This window comes from Papio anubis, chromosome 3, assembly GCF_008728515.1.
Source record: "Papio anubis isolate 15944 chromosome 3, Panubis1.0, whole genome shotgun sequence".
NCBI classification, from domain to species: Eukaryota; Metazoa; Chordata; class Mammalia; order Primates; family Cercopithecidae; genus Papio; species Papio anubis.
This window is the reverse complement of record NC_044978.1, coordinates 83,654,647-83,672,082: the sequence shown is the minus strand read 5'-3', so window position 1 is coordinate 83,672,082 and position 17,436 is coordinate 83,654,647. Positions and strand designations below refer to the sequence as shown.

At 36.2% G+C, this 17,436-nt stretch overlaps 1 protein-coding gene across 1 annotated transcript in view; it reads right to left on the bottom strand.

The window, feature by feature from the left end:
* Nucleotides 1–5,587: 5,587 nt before the first annotated feature.
* PPA2 (inorganic pyrophosphatase 2) overlaps nucleotides 5,588–17,436 on the bottom strand; it is a 104,702-nt gene continuing 92,853 nt past the window's right edge. The window contains exons 11-12 of the mRNA XM_003899048.5: nucleotides 6,888–6,924; nucleotides 5,588–5,785 (exon numbers count right to left, since the gene is read on the bottom strand). Of these exons, the coding sequence (XP_003899097.1) occupies nucleotides 5,757–5,785; nucleotides 6,888–6,924 (66 nt within the window). The 3' untranslated portion in view covers nucleotides 5,588–5,756. The remainder of the gene's footprint in view (nucleotides 5,786–6,887; nucleotides 6,925–17,436) is intronic.

Below are 17,436 nucleotides of genomic sequence, written 5' to 3'. Positions count from 1 at the left end.
TGTTTCACAGAGCCCACTGGCAAAACAGAATATGGAAAGAAGGATGAAAATAATAGAAGCCAACTGGAATTTAAAGATTTGATTCACAATGTAAGTCATTATAAAACAGCATAATAAGTAAAGATAAACTAGTAGTAGCAAGATGTACCTTGACCTATGGCAAGACAATGAAGCCGCTTGTGAAACTAAATCATCATATTATTAATAAGCATGTAAGCTGCTAAAAATGCATGTAGTCATTGTTGGAGGAACAGACTTTAAGTGCTCCTCAGTAGACTGAAGAAATGCTACTAAATATATCATATATGAAATGTTTGTCTTATGTGAAAAATAAATGAAAGCTCATAAAAACTTCAGATATTTGTAATTATAGCAAGTTTGAGAATGATTCTTGGATAGTCCACCCCCTTTACTTTTTCACATCCATGGGAACTGGCTGTGGGTATTACCTAAAATTGCATCTATGGATAAATTTTAGTTTCCTAATTTGTTTTAGAAAGTTTTAACAATAATTCACTCCATATTTTCCCAGTAGTTTTTCTTTATAAGTATTTAGTATAATGTCTATTCAATTTGTTTCATGGGATTGGACTGGCAAAAATTAAATTAGCTAGTATGGAAGACATTCTGAAACAATCATGAAAGAGCTGCAATTTCATCATAATAGTGATGACTATGTAGCAACGTAGAAAGATGTTTACAATTTTAAAAATTTCAAAATTATATACCAAGATTATAATTACATAACATCACACACTATGAAGACAATCATTAACTGGGTAACATAGACAGATGGTATATTAGTTTGTTTATGTGTTGCTATAAAGAAATACCTGAGGCTGGGTAATTTATAAAGAAAAAAGGTTTATTTTGGCTCACAGTTCTGCAGGTTGTATAAGCACAGTACTGACATCTGCTTGGCTTCTGGTGAGGGCCTCAGGAAGCTTACATCATGGCAGAAGGCAAAAGGGGAGCAGATGTGTCACATGGCAAGAGAGCATGAATGGGAGTTGCCAGGCTCTCTCATGTGAGCTCTCATGTGAGCTACCAAAGTAAGTGATATGGCCTGGCTCTGTGTCCCCACCCAAATCTCATAATGATTTGTAATCCAAGTTGTAATAGCCGTGTGTTGAGGGAGGGGGCTTGTGGGAGGTAATCTGATCATGGAGGTTGTTTTCCCGTGCTGTTCTCCTGGTAATGAGTGAGTTCTTATGAGACCTGATGATTCTATAAGGGGCTTTTGTCCCTCGTGCTCTGCACTTTTCTCTCCTGCTCCCATGTAAAGAAGGATGTGATTGCTTCCCCTTCTGCCATAATTGTAAGTTTCCTGAGGCCTCCCTAGTCATGTGGAACTGTGAGTCAACTAAATATCTTTCATTTATAAGTTACCCAGGCTCAGGCAGTTCTTTAGAGCAGCATGAGAATGGACTGATACAGTACATTGAGTGGAGTGCTGCTATAAAGATAACCAAAAATGTAGAAGCAACTTTGGAACTGGGTAACAAGCAGAGGTTCAAAGTTTGGAGGGCTCAGAAGAAGACAGGAAGGTGTGGGAATGTTTGGAACTTCCTAGAGACTTGTTGAATGGTTTTGACCAAAATGTTGATAGTGACATGGACAATGAAATCCAGGTTGAGTTGGTTTCAGATGGAGATGAGTAACTTCTTGGGAACTGGAGCAAAGGTGACTCTTGCTATGCCTTAGCAAAGAGACTGGTGGCATTGTGCTGCTGCCCTAGAGAACTGTAGAACTCTGAACTTGAGAGAGATTATTTAGGGTATCTGGCAGAAGCAATTTCTAAGTGGCAAAGCATTCAAGAGGAAGCACAACATAAAAGTTTGGAAAATTTGTAGCCTAATGATGCACAAAGAAAAACATTTTCTGGGGAGAAATTCAATCCTGCTGCAGAAATTTGCTTAAGTACAAGACCACGAATGTTAATCACCAAGACAGTGGGGAAAATCTCTCCAGGGCAAGTCAGAGAACTTCACAGCAGCCCCTCCCATCACAGGCCTCGAGGCCTAGGAAGAAAAAATGGTTTTGTAGGTTAAGCCCAGGCCCCCTTGCACCGTGCAGCTTTGGGACATGGTGCCCTGCATCCCGGCTGCTCTAGCCATGGGTAAAAGGGGCCAAGGTCCAGCTTAGGCCATGGCTTCAGAGGGTGCAAGCCCCAAGCCCTAATGGCTTCCATCTGGTGTTGAGCCTGGGGGTGTACTTCTCAAGAAGTGAGATTTTGGAACCTCAGCCTAGATTTCAGAGGGTGTATGGAAATCCTTGGCTGTCCAGGCAGAAGTTTGCTGCAGGGGCAGAGCCCTCATGGAGAACCTCTGTTAGGGTAGTACAGAAGGGAAATGTGGGGTTGGAGCCCCCACACAGAGGCCTCACTAGGGCACTGCCTAGTGGAGCTGTGAGAAGAGGGCCACCATCCTCCAGACCCCAGAATGGTAGATCCACTGACAGCTTGCAACCGTGTACATGGAAAAGCCACAGACACTCAACGCCAGCCCATGAAAGCAACCATGAAGGTGGTTGTACCCTGCAAAGCCACAGGGGTGGAACTGCCCAAGGCCATGGGAGCCCACTTCTTCCATCAGCATCGCCTGGATGTGAGACATGGGGTCTAAGGAGATCATTTTGGAAATTTAAGGCTCAATGACTGCCCTATTGGATTTCGGACATGTATAGGACGTGTAGTGCCTTTATTTTGGACAGTTTCTCCCACTTAAAATGGCTGTATTTACCCAATGCCTGTACCCCCATTGTATCTAGGAAGTAACTAACTTGCTTTTGATTTTACAGGCTCATAGGCAGAAGGGACTTGCCTTGTCTCAGATGAGACTTTGGACTTGGACTTTTGGGTTAATACTGGAAAGAGTTAAGATTTTGGGGGACTGTTGGGAAGGCATAATTGTGTTTTGAAATGTGAGAAAGATGAGATTTGGGAGGATCAAGGGGCAGAGTGATATGGTCTGGCTTTGAGTCCCCGCCTAAATCTCATCTTGAATTGTAATCCAAAAGTGTTGGAGAAGGGACCTCATGGGAGGTGATCAGATCATGGTGGCAGTTCCCCTGTGCTGTTCTTGTGATATTGAGTGAGTTCTCATGAGAGTTTATGATTTTTATAAGGGGATTTTCCCTGCTTTGCTCTGCACTTGTCTCTCCTGCCACCATGTAAAGGATATGTTTGTTTCCCTTTCCTCCGTAATTGTAAGTTTCCTGAGGTCTCCCCAGCCATGTGGAACTGAGTCAATTAAACCTCTTTCCTTTATAAATTACCCAGTCTCAGGCAGTTCTTTATAGCAGCATGAAAATGGACTAACACAGTGCGAACTTACTCATTACCATAGAGATTACATTTCACCATGAGATTTGGAGCAGACAAAACACCTAAACCATATCAAATGGATTTACCTCACTAGCAAGGCTCACTAACTAGGTAGCATCTGAGTACTACTGACTGCTAGAAGGAGAAGGGGAAAAATACTAGGTGTGCCTTATGCCACAAGAGGACCACCAGGCACAGCTTACTTCTTCAAGAGACTAACGTCACATGCCATAAATCCACTATCTATCTCTTGATAATTCCAGCTAACTTTTTACAACTATTGCAATAATAGTACTCTATTCTCTATCTTTCTGTATGTTTTATTTTCACAATTTAAACGCTCAATATATCAAAAAAAGTAAAAAGAATTCGTTCTTCTCTTACACTCTTTCTTGTCCCTCAAAGAGGTTCATACATTACCGAAGACACTTCAAAGAGAATATTTACTCCTGGAATAATCATTTAAACTCTCTGTGCCTGTTTTCTTATCTATAAAATAGAGGAGTGCTCTGCGCTTTGACTACATTGCAAGGCAGTTGTATGTGAGAAACTGCATGCATAGAAGGATGGAAAAACCATAGGATTTACAGCCACAGACTAATGGGTTCTATCTAATCCTGGCTCTGAAACTGAACTAGTTGTGTGACTTTGGGCAAGTTATAGAACTTCTCAAGTACAGGCATATAGGGTATATGTACACATAGTATCCAAAACAGTGCTTGTTATACAATAGGTGCTCAATAAACAATAACTGTTATCATAAGTCTTTTGTAAACCACAAAGCACTTTAAATGCAATTTGTTAATGATGATATATAGAAAAAGGGAGAAAAAGTAGTGAACAAAACTGGTAAGAAAGAAATGCAGTATTTAGAGTGTGAGTATTAGATGTGTTTGAGGAGTGAGTAGCATTGCATAGCTGCAGGATGGGTTTGCTGACAAAAGGAGAGAGTCTGATTTTTATTGTCAAGAATATAGAAAACTATGCATAGAGGGCATTTTGAGAAAAATATAACAAAATAGGATCTATGTTGTAAGAAAATCACTGTTTAGAAATGTGGAAGATGGTATGAAAGGAGAAAAACTGGAGGCAAGACAACCACTTGGTTAGGAGGTAAGAGTGCATGATACTAATCTATAGCAATGGGGATGAGACAGAGGGGCTGGATCTGAGTCATGGAGAAGAGATAGGAGCCTGTTAACAAGAATCCAGTGAAGTAAGGGAAAAATCAACAGAGTAGGGGTGTCAACAAATGAGGACAACAAATAAACATTTAGATCATCTTCATGAGTAAAGAGAAGTTCCATATGATTTCAAGGCTTCAAGTGGAAGATTTAGAGAAAGTCAATTCCATCGTTCAAGAACAAGGAGAAAGGAGCATAAGTGCAAGTGAAGATGAATTCAGGTATGGACAAGAGAAGCCAAAGGCATTTAAACTGATGACCAATAGGTAGACACCAGAAAGAGACCTGGGCTTCTTATGGAGATTTGGGAGTCATTGTTACAGAGGTCACCATCATAGAGGGAGTTGTCACTACAGAGTGACATCCCATAGAGATGATGAGAGTCATCCCCAGAGTCATCACCATAAGCGGAATGAATGAGAATCAAAAAGAGATTAGGATTTCCAAAACAATAAGTTACAGGAAGGAGCCTTAATAAATGTAACACATTTACACAGGCATTAATAAGAGTAGAGGTTGACCAAATATTTAAAGCCTCTACCAGCAATGGACTTGAAAGGAATAATACAGTATGAAAATGAAAGTAACAGTTGTCTACACAAATTTTATTAATTTATTGAATTTGTGATTTTTACATCCAATCTATAGAAATAAAAACTAGTAAAATCAATGGGTTCCTTTAGGTATAGAAACTAGAATTGGTCAACTCAATGCCTCTAAATTTGTGCTATGAAATGAAACAAAATCTTTTTTTTTTTTTTGAGACAGAGTCTCTCTGTTGCCCAGGTTGGAGTGCAGTGGCATGATCTCTGCTTACTGCAACCTCTGCCTCCTGGGCTCAAGCAATTCTTCTGCTTCAGCCTCCTGCATAGCTGGGAGTACAGGCATGCACCACCAGGCCCAGCTATTTTTTGTATCTTTAATAGAGATGGGGTTTCAACATATTGGCCAGGTTGGTCTCGAACTCCTGACCTCGTGACCTGCCCACCCCGGTCTCCCAAAGTGCTGAAATTACAGGCATGAACCACCGCGCCTGGCCAAAATCTTGTTTTTATATCAATAAATGTCCAAAGGAGACTAATTTAAAATTCTGTTTATTTATATATTGCACAGCTCAAAAAGTTTGAAAAACTGAAGTTTTAACAGGAAGTCAGTAAATGCTCACAGATCCCCTTAGCACTTGGGGAAAAAGAGTCTTGGAGTCCTTAGAGATGGGAATCTTGACAGCAGAATTTCAGATGTTTCAATCACTTGCTAAGGAAGTGCCATACTTGCTCTGCATTTAAAATGGGGAAAGAGGGCATTGGGGAAGGGATAAAAGAAAGAAGGAGGGAGAAGGGAGTGATTAATAAAATTTAATTTAGACTTTTAGGAAATATTTAGGCAGATACAAACAGTCATAAGCTCTCTATCTAAAGTTGCATTTCTCTATTTAAAGCTATTTCCCTTTAAACTTTTGTCCCAAGTTCTCTAATTTGGCCCAAGCCTTATATAAAGCTATATTAAACATTCTAGAACCTTCCTACTTTATTTCTTGTATCTTTCTGGGTCATTTTAGTCTCTAGCAGACAACACAGAAGTGCTACAACATGAAAGGTTTAGATAAAGCTCGTATAGTAAAATTTGACTACACAAAAAATACCCCAAATGAGATAGTATTGCAAAGAAACAATTTGTTAGCTTACCATATAAGGAATACAGTTTGCTTTCCCATGAAATCATGTCTATGGATTTACTCCTTTCTAAACATGTCATACTTGACTCACATTAAATAGTTCTCATATTTCTTCCAAATCTGCAACTTGAATATTCTTCTAATATTTTATATTAAAACAAAAAGCCAAAAGCCTTGCAATATTTTGAAAGACAAATGATGTGTGCACATGCTTAAATTTTGAAAATTTCACTACAGAGCATTTTTACTTGTTTATTAAAATAGCTTCAAATAATGGTAATAAAAATATTGTATTTATTTTTAATTCTACAATAGTATAGGTTTTAAGATCTTCAGCTAAAATAAGTGATTCATTAAAATAAGATAAATATCTGAATGTAAGAGGTTTTTTTTTTTTTTTTTTTTGATTAAGTCTTTTAAAATTAAATGTGTCAGAACTGGCTGGAATATCTCAGTACTTCACCAAAAAAAGTCACTGTACAATCAAATCATTTTCTAGGCTAGAAAAGTAGTTAAATGCATTCTCTTTATTTTCTGAATTAGAAAATATTTCATCTGAAATTTCAGCGACTATTTTAAAAATATTTCACTTAGCTTATACAGCTTTTCAATTTATCTCTTTTTATTTTTATGTTTTGACTTCCGCTACTGTAAACAAATAAATTGATACGCCTCACTCTTAATGAATCAAAATATACCATACCTTCTTCATTATTTTCTTTATTCGGTGAAGATAATACCTGAAAATAAAAACAGAGAAAGAATCTCTGTTACAATAAATATTTATATGTGGAAAGCGCATCCAGAAAAGTTTTTTCATGAAATTACAGAACAAAGTTTACACACAATGAATCCCTAACCTGAAAAAGGTAAATATTCCCCTTTGTTTTTCATTATCATCGTTCATTCTTTCAGATAAACAAACCACGGACTTAGAGTGAAATAAAAATACTTGAAAATTTTTTTAAATCTTAACCCATGGAATTCACTGAAGGTCTTGCAGCTGGGAATGAGAAGAAAGGTTTTCTTTCAATTGCTTCCACAGCTGATGTCTTGAAAGTTAAAATCAAGCACACACACACATATTTAAATATACGTTTGTTCATGCTTGCTATAAAACACACACTTGCTATAAAATTTATCTGTTTTCTAGAACTTTAAATTATTGTTTCTGTTTATTCTGATGGCTGGACCAAGATTCTTAGAACATACAAGTTTGAAGAAACATTTTTCTGAGATAGTTTTTTTCCCCATAATTAAGAACAATACTTTTTAACACTCCATTGGAAGATCCATTTTCCATAAAGAAGAAGCCACAAAGACTATTTAGTTTAAAGAACCATTAGAATTTACATCTATGTGTCCACCATCCAAGTAGAGAAATGAAACATGCCAGGCCCCTCCCCAACTATGACCCCTTCCTTCCTAGCGATAACCCTACCCTACCCTGATTTTATAACACACTTTTCAGATTTCAAATTTAATAATTAACTTCTAATTCTCTGAATTTGCTGACCTTCAATAGACAGGAAATACCTGCCTCTAGCATTTGTTAAGTCTGAGGCAGAGGTACAAAGGTACAAATATATATCTAAATATTTAAAAGTTACAATAACTCAGGCTAACAAGTGATGAATATATATATGAAATGTGTTCCATCTCACTATCTTGATACAAGTACCTTTGTAATGACCTAGAAGCTCTCATTTAGGATTCCAGACACCTGAGAGACATGTGTCTGGATGTGGCAGAGGAAGGAAAAGAGGCCCTCATCCTGCTCCACTTCTCTCCCTATTCCAGGCTCCTTTCTGCATTTCAAGGGCCTCATCTGCACATGGGTAGAAATTCAGTAGTCCACATATCTAGGCACTTTTTACCTCCAAACAGCCACCCACTGGCCCCTGCAGAAGTAACGGTGGGTACAAAGTCCACAGAGTCAGGAGTGTGGACCTGGGGAGATGTGTAGCCTGGTATCTACAGAGGCCCTGGAAACACGCTTAAACCGGTCTGGGCAGAGGATTCCAGAGTCCTGGGTAGCCAGGATGTGGTCTAGAATGGGGGTATGCCCCCTAGTGAGTCTAACTTTGGCCCCTTGTGGAGATGTGGTCTAGAATGGGGGCATGCCTCCTGGTAAGTCTATAACTTTGGCCCCTTTTGTTCTATTAAAGCCTTCAGCTGATTAGATGGGGCCTACCAACATTATGGAGGGCAATCTGCATTATTCAGAGTTCACTGATTTAAATGTTAATCTCATCTAAAAACACCCTCCAAGTTGACACATAAAATTAACTATCATAGGGAATATTTTAATATTGCTGAAATGTAAATCTTTCTTCTTGTAGAGTGGTGGCTATTCAGTACTGCCCTCAGATTTAAGCACAGAGAGCCTTTCTCAGATCCTGCTTTTTGGAGGGTCATACTTGGTCCTTATTTAGTCGCATATCTTACCCCAGGGCAAGAAGACCAAGGGGCCAAAGTTATAGACTTTCTACTCCGTTTTAAGAAAAAATCTGAACAAACAGACTTTGTTTTATTTTCTTTATATCAAAAAAAAAAAAAAGAAAAAAAAAAGGATGGTGTAACCATGTTAATAAAATTACAATTTTATCTTTTTTTTGGTTTGTTTGTTTTAGAGATGGGGTCTCGCTAAGTTGCCCAGGCTGGTCTTGAACTTCTGGGCTCAAACATTCCTCCCACCTTGGTCTCTCAAAGTGCTAGGATTACAGGCATGAGCCACCGTGCCTGGCCTAAAATTACACTTTTTTAAAAACATCCTTTAGTTTTTCCAAGTACTTCAAAAAGAATAAAATCTACTCAGCTTGTGCACAAAGAGAAATTCTTAACTATCATTGATTTTCGGGATGGTAGGATTTAAATCTGGGTATGACAGTAACACAACATAAAAATTGTACTCCTTGAGATTAGGCATTTGGGATTTGACGGCTCTATTTTTCTAAACAGACCATAAAACGGGGTAACCTGCTTCTTCTATGAAATTGCTATATACTCCTTAAATTGTGCAGGATGCCTATTTGTGTCCTGAACAATTTAAGGAGAGTATAACAATACAAATTTTTTTTCTTAAATTAGCTGTTTAGATTTCCAAGTTCAAATTAGCAGCTGCTTCTTGTTGGAGCTGCCAAACATTTCAGAGGAATAAAATGTATAGTGTATAAAAACAGAATAATTGAGCAGCTTCTCGTTAACCTAAAAAGTATTACAGAAAAGAAATGAGCAAGCTACTCTAAAACATTTATCGTTACATTTTATTTTAAAATAATTTCCAGAATGGTTTTATTTCTTTATTCTTAAAATAAATTTCTCAATTGATAGAATATATTCAGAATATGCAAAGCCATATGATATATATTTAAATACACACACCCACCCACCCACCCCATCATAGGTAAGTCTGACACTCAGAGATAATGATAAAAATGTGAAGGTAATTTAAAAAATTACCATATTAAAACAGAAACTATCATTTAAATTTGAAAACATCAATTATAATGGATTCATGATAAACATTAGCTATTTGACTCTTTACCTACAGTCGATGATTTTCTGGTAACTAAACATAATGACAAATATAACATTTACTTACAGAAAACGGAACAAAGAAATGTATGGAGCAGTACCCAAAAGATCACTAATCCCAATTCTTCACTCTCAGGGGATACTATGATTACATTTTCATTGTAAGAAACTAAAAAAAATAACTTTTAGTTACTTACTTCTAATTTCTTTTAATGTAATACCTCATCTAATTTCTTAGTAGGAAAAGAATGTGGACATCCTCTACTCACCCAAGATAAATTATCCACCAACAATGAGTATTGTTTTATAGTCTCATTCTAAAAATGCTATTTCCATGGCTGGGTGTGGTGGCTCATGCCTGTAATCTTAGCACTTTGGGAAGCCAAGGCAGGTAGATCCACTTGAGCTCAGGAGTTTGAGACCAGCCCCGGCAACATAGTGAGACCATGTCTTTAATTAATTAATTAATAAAAACGCTATCTACTCCTCTTCCTCATCCCAAAAATCCTTCTCATTATCTTTATATCTTTAATTGCTTTCAAACAAATCTAATGGTTTCATTACCAAAGTATTCCTTTCTTTTCTATTTATATATAAACTGTATTTTAAATATAAACTGTTAATACAGCTGCTCTGTGCTTAAGTGTCTCTCTTTCAAATAACTCTACCAGGTCCCTATAAGCATTTTCACCTGCAAGTTACATTTGTTCAAATGAACAAACATGACACACTGAACCAATATAAAGTATCCTGCTTTACTATATCTAACACAGGGATTGATATTATGTCATTTTAGTAAAAGAGTTCAAAATTAAAGGGAAAGAAAACAGGTTCCCAATTTTTCATTCAGGTGATGCAAGGTTTTAGTTGAATTAAAGTGTCTTGGACATTGTCTTTCTTTTTCTTTTTTTTTTTCTTTTTAGAGACGGGGTTTTACCATGTTGGCCAGGCTGGTCTCGAACTCCTGAACTCAAGTGATCCACCCTCCAAGGTCTCCTTAAATGCTGGGATTACAGGTGTGAGCCACCGCGCCCAGCCAGACATTATCTTTCTGCATTGTATTTCCACACTTCATAAGGCAGTTATGCTACATTCATTTTACTTTTCACATAATCCTTTTCTGATTTTTTGCTTTAGAATCAATAAAATGTCCAATTCTTAGTTATTCATAGAGAAGACATAAAAATATTTTAAGTTCATGTAAGTTTAATCTCTTAATACTTCCTCATCAAGCATGCATTTAAATGGCTAGTAGCTAAGTAAGTGATTGGTTTTACTTTCACTAACTTTGTCTACCATCTGGTGGTAATGCACAGCAAGGCTGTTAAGGGGCAAAAAGAGAAAGAAGAGGGAGAAATAACACTAAAATAATGTCTTTTCTTCAGAAGTCAGGGTCTGGTTCTAATCAGACCCTGACTTACGCAGAAAACACATTATTTAAAACATTTTTAAATGAATTCCCATAAGGATGTTCATTCTCAGGGTCATAAAACAAATCTGTGTGACATAAATATTGTAGGGTGATCTTACTAGAAAATTGCATCCTAAGATCAGTTCTACTCCAAAAGAAAATACAGTCCTCTTTGATGGAGAGATAGCTTTGATTAAAGTGAGCGCCCTTAGAGGGAAGTACTTCTTGCCTAGGTAGTCTGAGGGGTCAAAGCAGCCCTGGTGGTAAGAGGGTATCCCAGTCAGACTAACCTCAGAGATTAGTTCTGAGCTGGCTCAATTTCAATAACCAGAAGCCAGGGAATGCCTTCTCCTTGTGGACCATGCAAGGAAGCTGTTATTGTCATGTCATCAGGAAAGCCCTAAATAGAGATAAAGGCTTTGCCCAAAGGAACCATATAAGGAACATGCTGTTATAAGTCCTATCCAAGAACTCTATAATGAACCCCACCATTCTTCTGCTGGTCATTACTTCTCCTATTTATAACTATTTAAAATATTCATTAATTGGTATTTTCTTATTAGAATGCAGAACCCCTAAGAGTGTGGTTCTAAGCTGACTGCTTTATTCACCCATCTTGTTGTGACCCTTAGGAAAAATAAAACACAACTTTGGTGTGATTTTTTTTTAAGTGCTATTATTCTGAATGATAACAATGCCTCAGACTCACATGAGATGCTTATATTGATGGATTCACCTAAAGTCCTTCACCCGGATTCATCTTTGAGTCTCTACATAAATGCCAATATGCATTTTGGGATGAAATAGATGGCCACGCTACATGCTGATGTTAACTGCCACTGGGATTCACCTTATGGCCTTGGCCTCCTGAATGCACTGCTTTTTACCATTCAGCTAAGAAGTCTTGCACCAACTATAAGACGACCATCCAAATTTTATACAACACTATGGATATTGTTGCTTTACTGAAGAAATAAGATCTACCAAATGTAGCCAGAAATAATACATTTATACTGAAGTTCCAATTCCCCCTTGACTTTTTTACTTCAAAACACTATCCATTTAGCATCCCATGTACCATCATCACTATCATCTGAGTCTTGTGTGCTCCAGGTTTATCTGAGACTAGTTTTAGTGGAAATCTGTCCATGAACAGGCAAAAACAAAATCAGACTGAGGGTGCTAAGACCTCTCTGAGAGGCCTTCTATCTGCCCAGTTTTAGAAGTCTTTAACCTTTTGAACTTCTTCCATCACTACTACGAGCTAGAGGTTCACAGTGGCATGGGTCTGGTTCCCTAGAACTGAGCAAGTGTATAACTACTTACTCTTCTTGGCCTGAATTCCAGACTGTAAGAGTTTTAAATCCCTGGAGTTAGGCTGTGCACATGTCTGAGGCAGGTCTGGGAATCCTTTAGCACCGAATATGGCTCTCTCCTAGCTCTATATGCCACGAGTTTGTGTGTGGAGCCTCATAAAGTTCAATCATTTTTCCAGTAAAATGACTACAGTACCAAGTATTAGCGAACCTTACACATTGTTTAATTCAAATTTCCCCCAACTCTGTATAATGCCTAGGGTGTTCCATTTCCTCAAAGAGGAAAGTGCTTACACAAAGCACAAGGAAGAATTTTGGGAAAAGAATTCCCAGATGGGAAGAGTGGTTAAACCAACTACTTTTCCCCTCCACTTGTTCCACCTCTTCTTCCTTCCTTTCTTCCTATTAAATTCCCTGAAAGTAGGACTAATTCTCATATGTCTAGAAAAATTAGTAAGGCTGACTTTTCCAATATCCAACCATGGAATGGGTCAACTCAGAAAGAAGTGATATCCTCATCAGTAGAAGTATTAAAAGAAGAGGCTGGAATAGAAGGGATTTCTCTCTCTGTGGTCAATTTAACTCAACTAAACCTACAGCAGTAATGACAAGTGTAACACCCAACATTTATTGAATACCTTATCTGCTGGACATTTTTACCTGGATTAGTTCATTCAATTCTCCACAACAGCCTGATAAGATACTATTATTATAAGCCCCATTTTATAAACAAGAAATCAAAGATGTAAATAAATTAAAATTTGCCTCAGGTTATAAATTAAAGAACTGAGATTTGGACCCAGACAATCTGACTTCAGAATTTTTTTTTTTTTTTTCCAAAAGACGTGTCATTAGACTAACACTGACCTGAAATAAACTACATGTAAAGTCTGTAATTTGGTAAGTTTTGACATATATACACTCATGAAGCCATCAATATAATGAAGATAATAAACATATTCACCACTATTCCTAAAAGTTTCTCCATGCTCTTAAAAACGAGACTGGAAAATCCTCCTTCCTGGCTCTCTCTGATCTGGTTTGCATCATTATACCTTAGCTTGTATTTCCTAAAATTTTATATAAATGGTATGATAAAATGTATATGATATGTCTATTTTCACTCAATATATTTTTTTAAAAGATTCAGCCATGTTGTGGCATGTATCAATAACCTATTCCTTTTTATTACTGAGTAGTATTCCTCATAAATATACTACAAGTTGTTTATCCATTCATCTACTGATGAACATCTGGGTTGTTTTCAGTTTCTATTACAAAGAAAGCTGCTGCAAGCATTTGCGTACAAGTCTTTGTATGGAAATACACTTCCTTTTGTCTTGGGTAAATATATACGAGTGGAACGACTTGATCACATGGATCACATGGTATGTACGTGTTTAACTTTTCAAGAATATACCAAACTGTTTTCCAGATGGTTGTACCATTCTGCATTCTAACCAGCAGTAAATGAGAATTGTAGTTCCTCCACATCCTTGCTAACAGTTGGTTTGGCTGGTCTTTTTACTTTTAGACATCCTAAAAGTGTGTATTAGCATACATTGTGGTTTTAAATTTGCATTTAATAACTAAAGTTGAGCATCACTTCAGGTGTTTCTTTGCCTTCTTTATAGATTTGGTGAAGTGCTCATTCATATATTTTGTACTTTTAAAAAAATTCTTTTTTGGGATCATCCATCCATTTACAGAGCCATATATTGTAGATCTTTGAAAACTGAATGTTTTGTTTTCTTGAGTTGTGAAAGTTCTTTATATATTCTGAACACAAGTCCCTTTATCAGATACATAATTTTCAGATATTTTCTTGTAGTATGTAGCTTTTCATTCTCCTAAGAATGTCTTTTGTAGAACAGAAATTTTTTTATTTTGATGAAGTCCAATTTATCATTTTAAAGAACAGATTGTGCCTTTGGTGTCATATCTAAGAAATACTGTCTAACCCAAAGTCAAAATAGGTTTAAGTTTTGTGCCTTAAATTTAGGTCTAGGATCCATTTTAGACAATTATATACAGTGCAAAACTGAAATGTGTTTTTAAAAATATGAATAACCAATTATTTAAGCACTATTTGTTGAAAAAAATCATTTTGAAAATCAGTTGTCCATATATATGTAGGTCTATGTGTAGATTTGGTTACACTAATCTATCTTTATGCCATTACTATATTCTCTTGAATATATTCTCTTGATTATTGCAGAGATATATATATATCTCAAAGCAACTAAGCAACTATTTTTGTATACTGGCTCTTGTTGCCCAGGCTGGAGTGAAATAGCATGATCTTGACTCACTGCAACTTCTGCCTCCCAGATTCAAGCGATCCTCCTGCCTCAGCCTCCCCAGTGGCTGGGATTATAGGCGTCCACCACCACACCTGGCTAATTTTTGTATTTTGTTTTTTTGTTGTTGTTGTTTTCTTTTTTTTTTGAGACAGAGTCTCATTCTGTCGCCCAGGCTGGAGTGCAGTGGCACAACCTTCGCCTCCTGTGTTCAAGTAATTATCCTGCCTCAGCCTCCTGAGTAGCTGGGATTACAGGCGTGCGCCACCATGCCTGCCTTATTTTTGTATTTTTAGTAAAGATGGGGTTTCACCTTGTCGGCTAGGCTGGTCTTGAACTCCTGACTTCAGGCGATCCACCCGTCTTGGCCTACCAAAGTGCTGGGATTACAAGTGTGAGCCACCGCAACCGGCCTGCAATTGTTTGCTATATTAATCTCATGTCCTGCAATCTTACTAAGCTCACTTATTCTAGTCGTTTTTAGGTAGAATTTGTTGAACTTGCTACAGAGACATTCATGCCACTTCCCTCACAATCTGAATGCCTTTTACATCTTTTTATTGCCTTATTGCACTGGCTAGAACCTTCAGTACAATACTGAACAATAGTAGTAGAAGCCAACTGGGCTTAGAGTTGTGCTTACAGAAAGGTTTTTAAGTACAAATTTAATTTGTTTATGCCTATGTCATCTTCAGTGAGCTTTGGTAGTTTATGTATTTCAAGGCATCTATCAATTTCATGCAGGCTGTCAAATTTATTTATATAAAATATGTTCATATTTCTTATTTTTCTCTTAATATCTGTAGAATTAGCAGTGATACTACTTGTTTCGTGCCTTACTTTGAAAAATGTGTCTTCTTTTCTTTCCTGATCATTCTGCCTAAAGGCTTATCAGTTTTACGGTCTTCTCAAAGAACTAGCTTTGGCTTCATTAATCTTTTTAAATTGTTTTTCTGGGCATATACATTTTTTAAATTACAAAATACTTCAAACATATTCTGTATGCAGAGACCATTACAACACATACCTACTCTCTAGATTTAGAAGAGTTAATATTGTCATTTCAGATCTTTATAACTGAAGTCTTTCTCCCTGTATATTAAAAATAAAAATCTTATTTATTCTCCTCCCTTCTCAGGGGTAACTTTTGGCCACCGTGCTGAAATTGACATTTACTTTTCTTATTTACGTTTCTAAAATGTAATACATGTTTGTATTCATAAAAAATATGTGCTACTGCTTTTTAAAAAATATATAAACGGTACATACTGTATGTGTCCCACTTTTTTCACCCAGTCTCTTATCAATAGACATTTAATTCCGTTTCTAATTTTTCCATTTCTGATCATAAACACATGTATAGTATCTCTGTAAGATGTGTACCTAGAAGGTAATTTCTGAGTAGTGAATTATAAGCATCAAGTTTAGTAGAAATTACTTAACGTTCTTCAAAGTAGTTGTAGCCATCTATATGCCCATCATACCATCAAGTATGAAAAGTTCCCTTTCTTCACTTGCCTAAAAACTCTTGGTATTAACAGACTTTTAAACTTCTGGTAATCTACAACTGTAAAATTGTATTGTGTTTTATTTTGATCCCACTAATTACAAGTAAGATAACGCAAATTATGATGTTTAGTGGTCATTGTATGTTTCCTCTTTTGTGAGCTGTCTATTCATGCTGTTTACACTTTTTTTTTCTACTGGGTTATCTTTATCTTGTGAGTTTGAATAAGTTATTATTTTAGATGCTAGTCCTTTTATCATTTATATGAAAATATTTCCTTCCAATCAATGGCTTATCTTGTAACTTATTTTAAGGTTTCTTCTACTGTTTACAGTTTTTTTCCCCCTTTACTTAAATTTATTAATCCTTTCTAGTTTATTCTTGGCCCTTTACTATTTCATATACATTTTAGAATCACCCTGTGAGGTTCAGTGAAAACCTCATTGGGATTCAGATGAAAAAAACAGACTGACTTCATTAATTAATATGAGAAAAATGGCCATCTTCATAATTAAGTATTGTTTTACAAGTTTATTTGCGTTTTCTATTTATTCTTGATTTGATATTGGCAATTTATATTTTAAACAAAATTCTCAATTCATCTGTGTTTAGAAAGTTGTTGCAAAAAGCTTTTCAGAGCTTTTCAGTATTCTCTTCTGATTATTTAAATATGTCTTATGCCTATAGTTATGTCTTCATTTTAATTCTTGCTATTTTTTTTTTGTGCCTATTCTATTTCATCATCTTTCTTGCCACAGGTCTATATAATTAGTCTTAAAAGAAAGAAAATGCAGCTTTTGTTTTAGTTGATCCTGTCATTATTTGTTTTCCGTTTCATTAAATATTTACTCTATTTTCTTCTAATATAAAAAGTCAGAAAAATGAACAGAGTAATTGTTAAGTTGAACTTCTATAATTTTCTTTCATTTCTGCTATATTGTATACATTTAATTTCTCAAGAACTATTTTTGCTGTATTACATAAGTTTTAACATACATTGACTCAGTTTCTTTCAATTTTAAATATTTTAGCTTTAAATATAAATTATTTATATTTTTCAGGCCTGATTTATTTATAAGTACTTTAAAATTTCCAAACACATGAACATGTATTTTCTCTTAATATTTTCATAATTGATTATATTGTAGATAGAGAATGTGGTCCGCATGACAGCAAGTCTT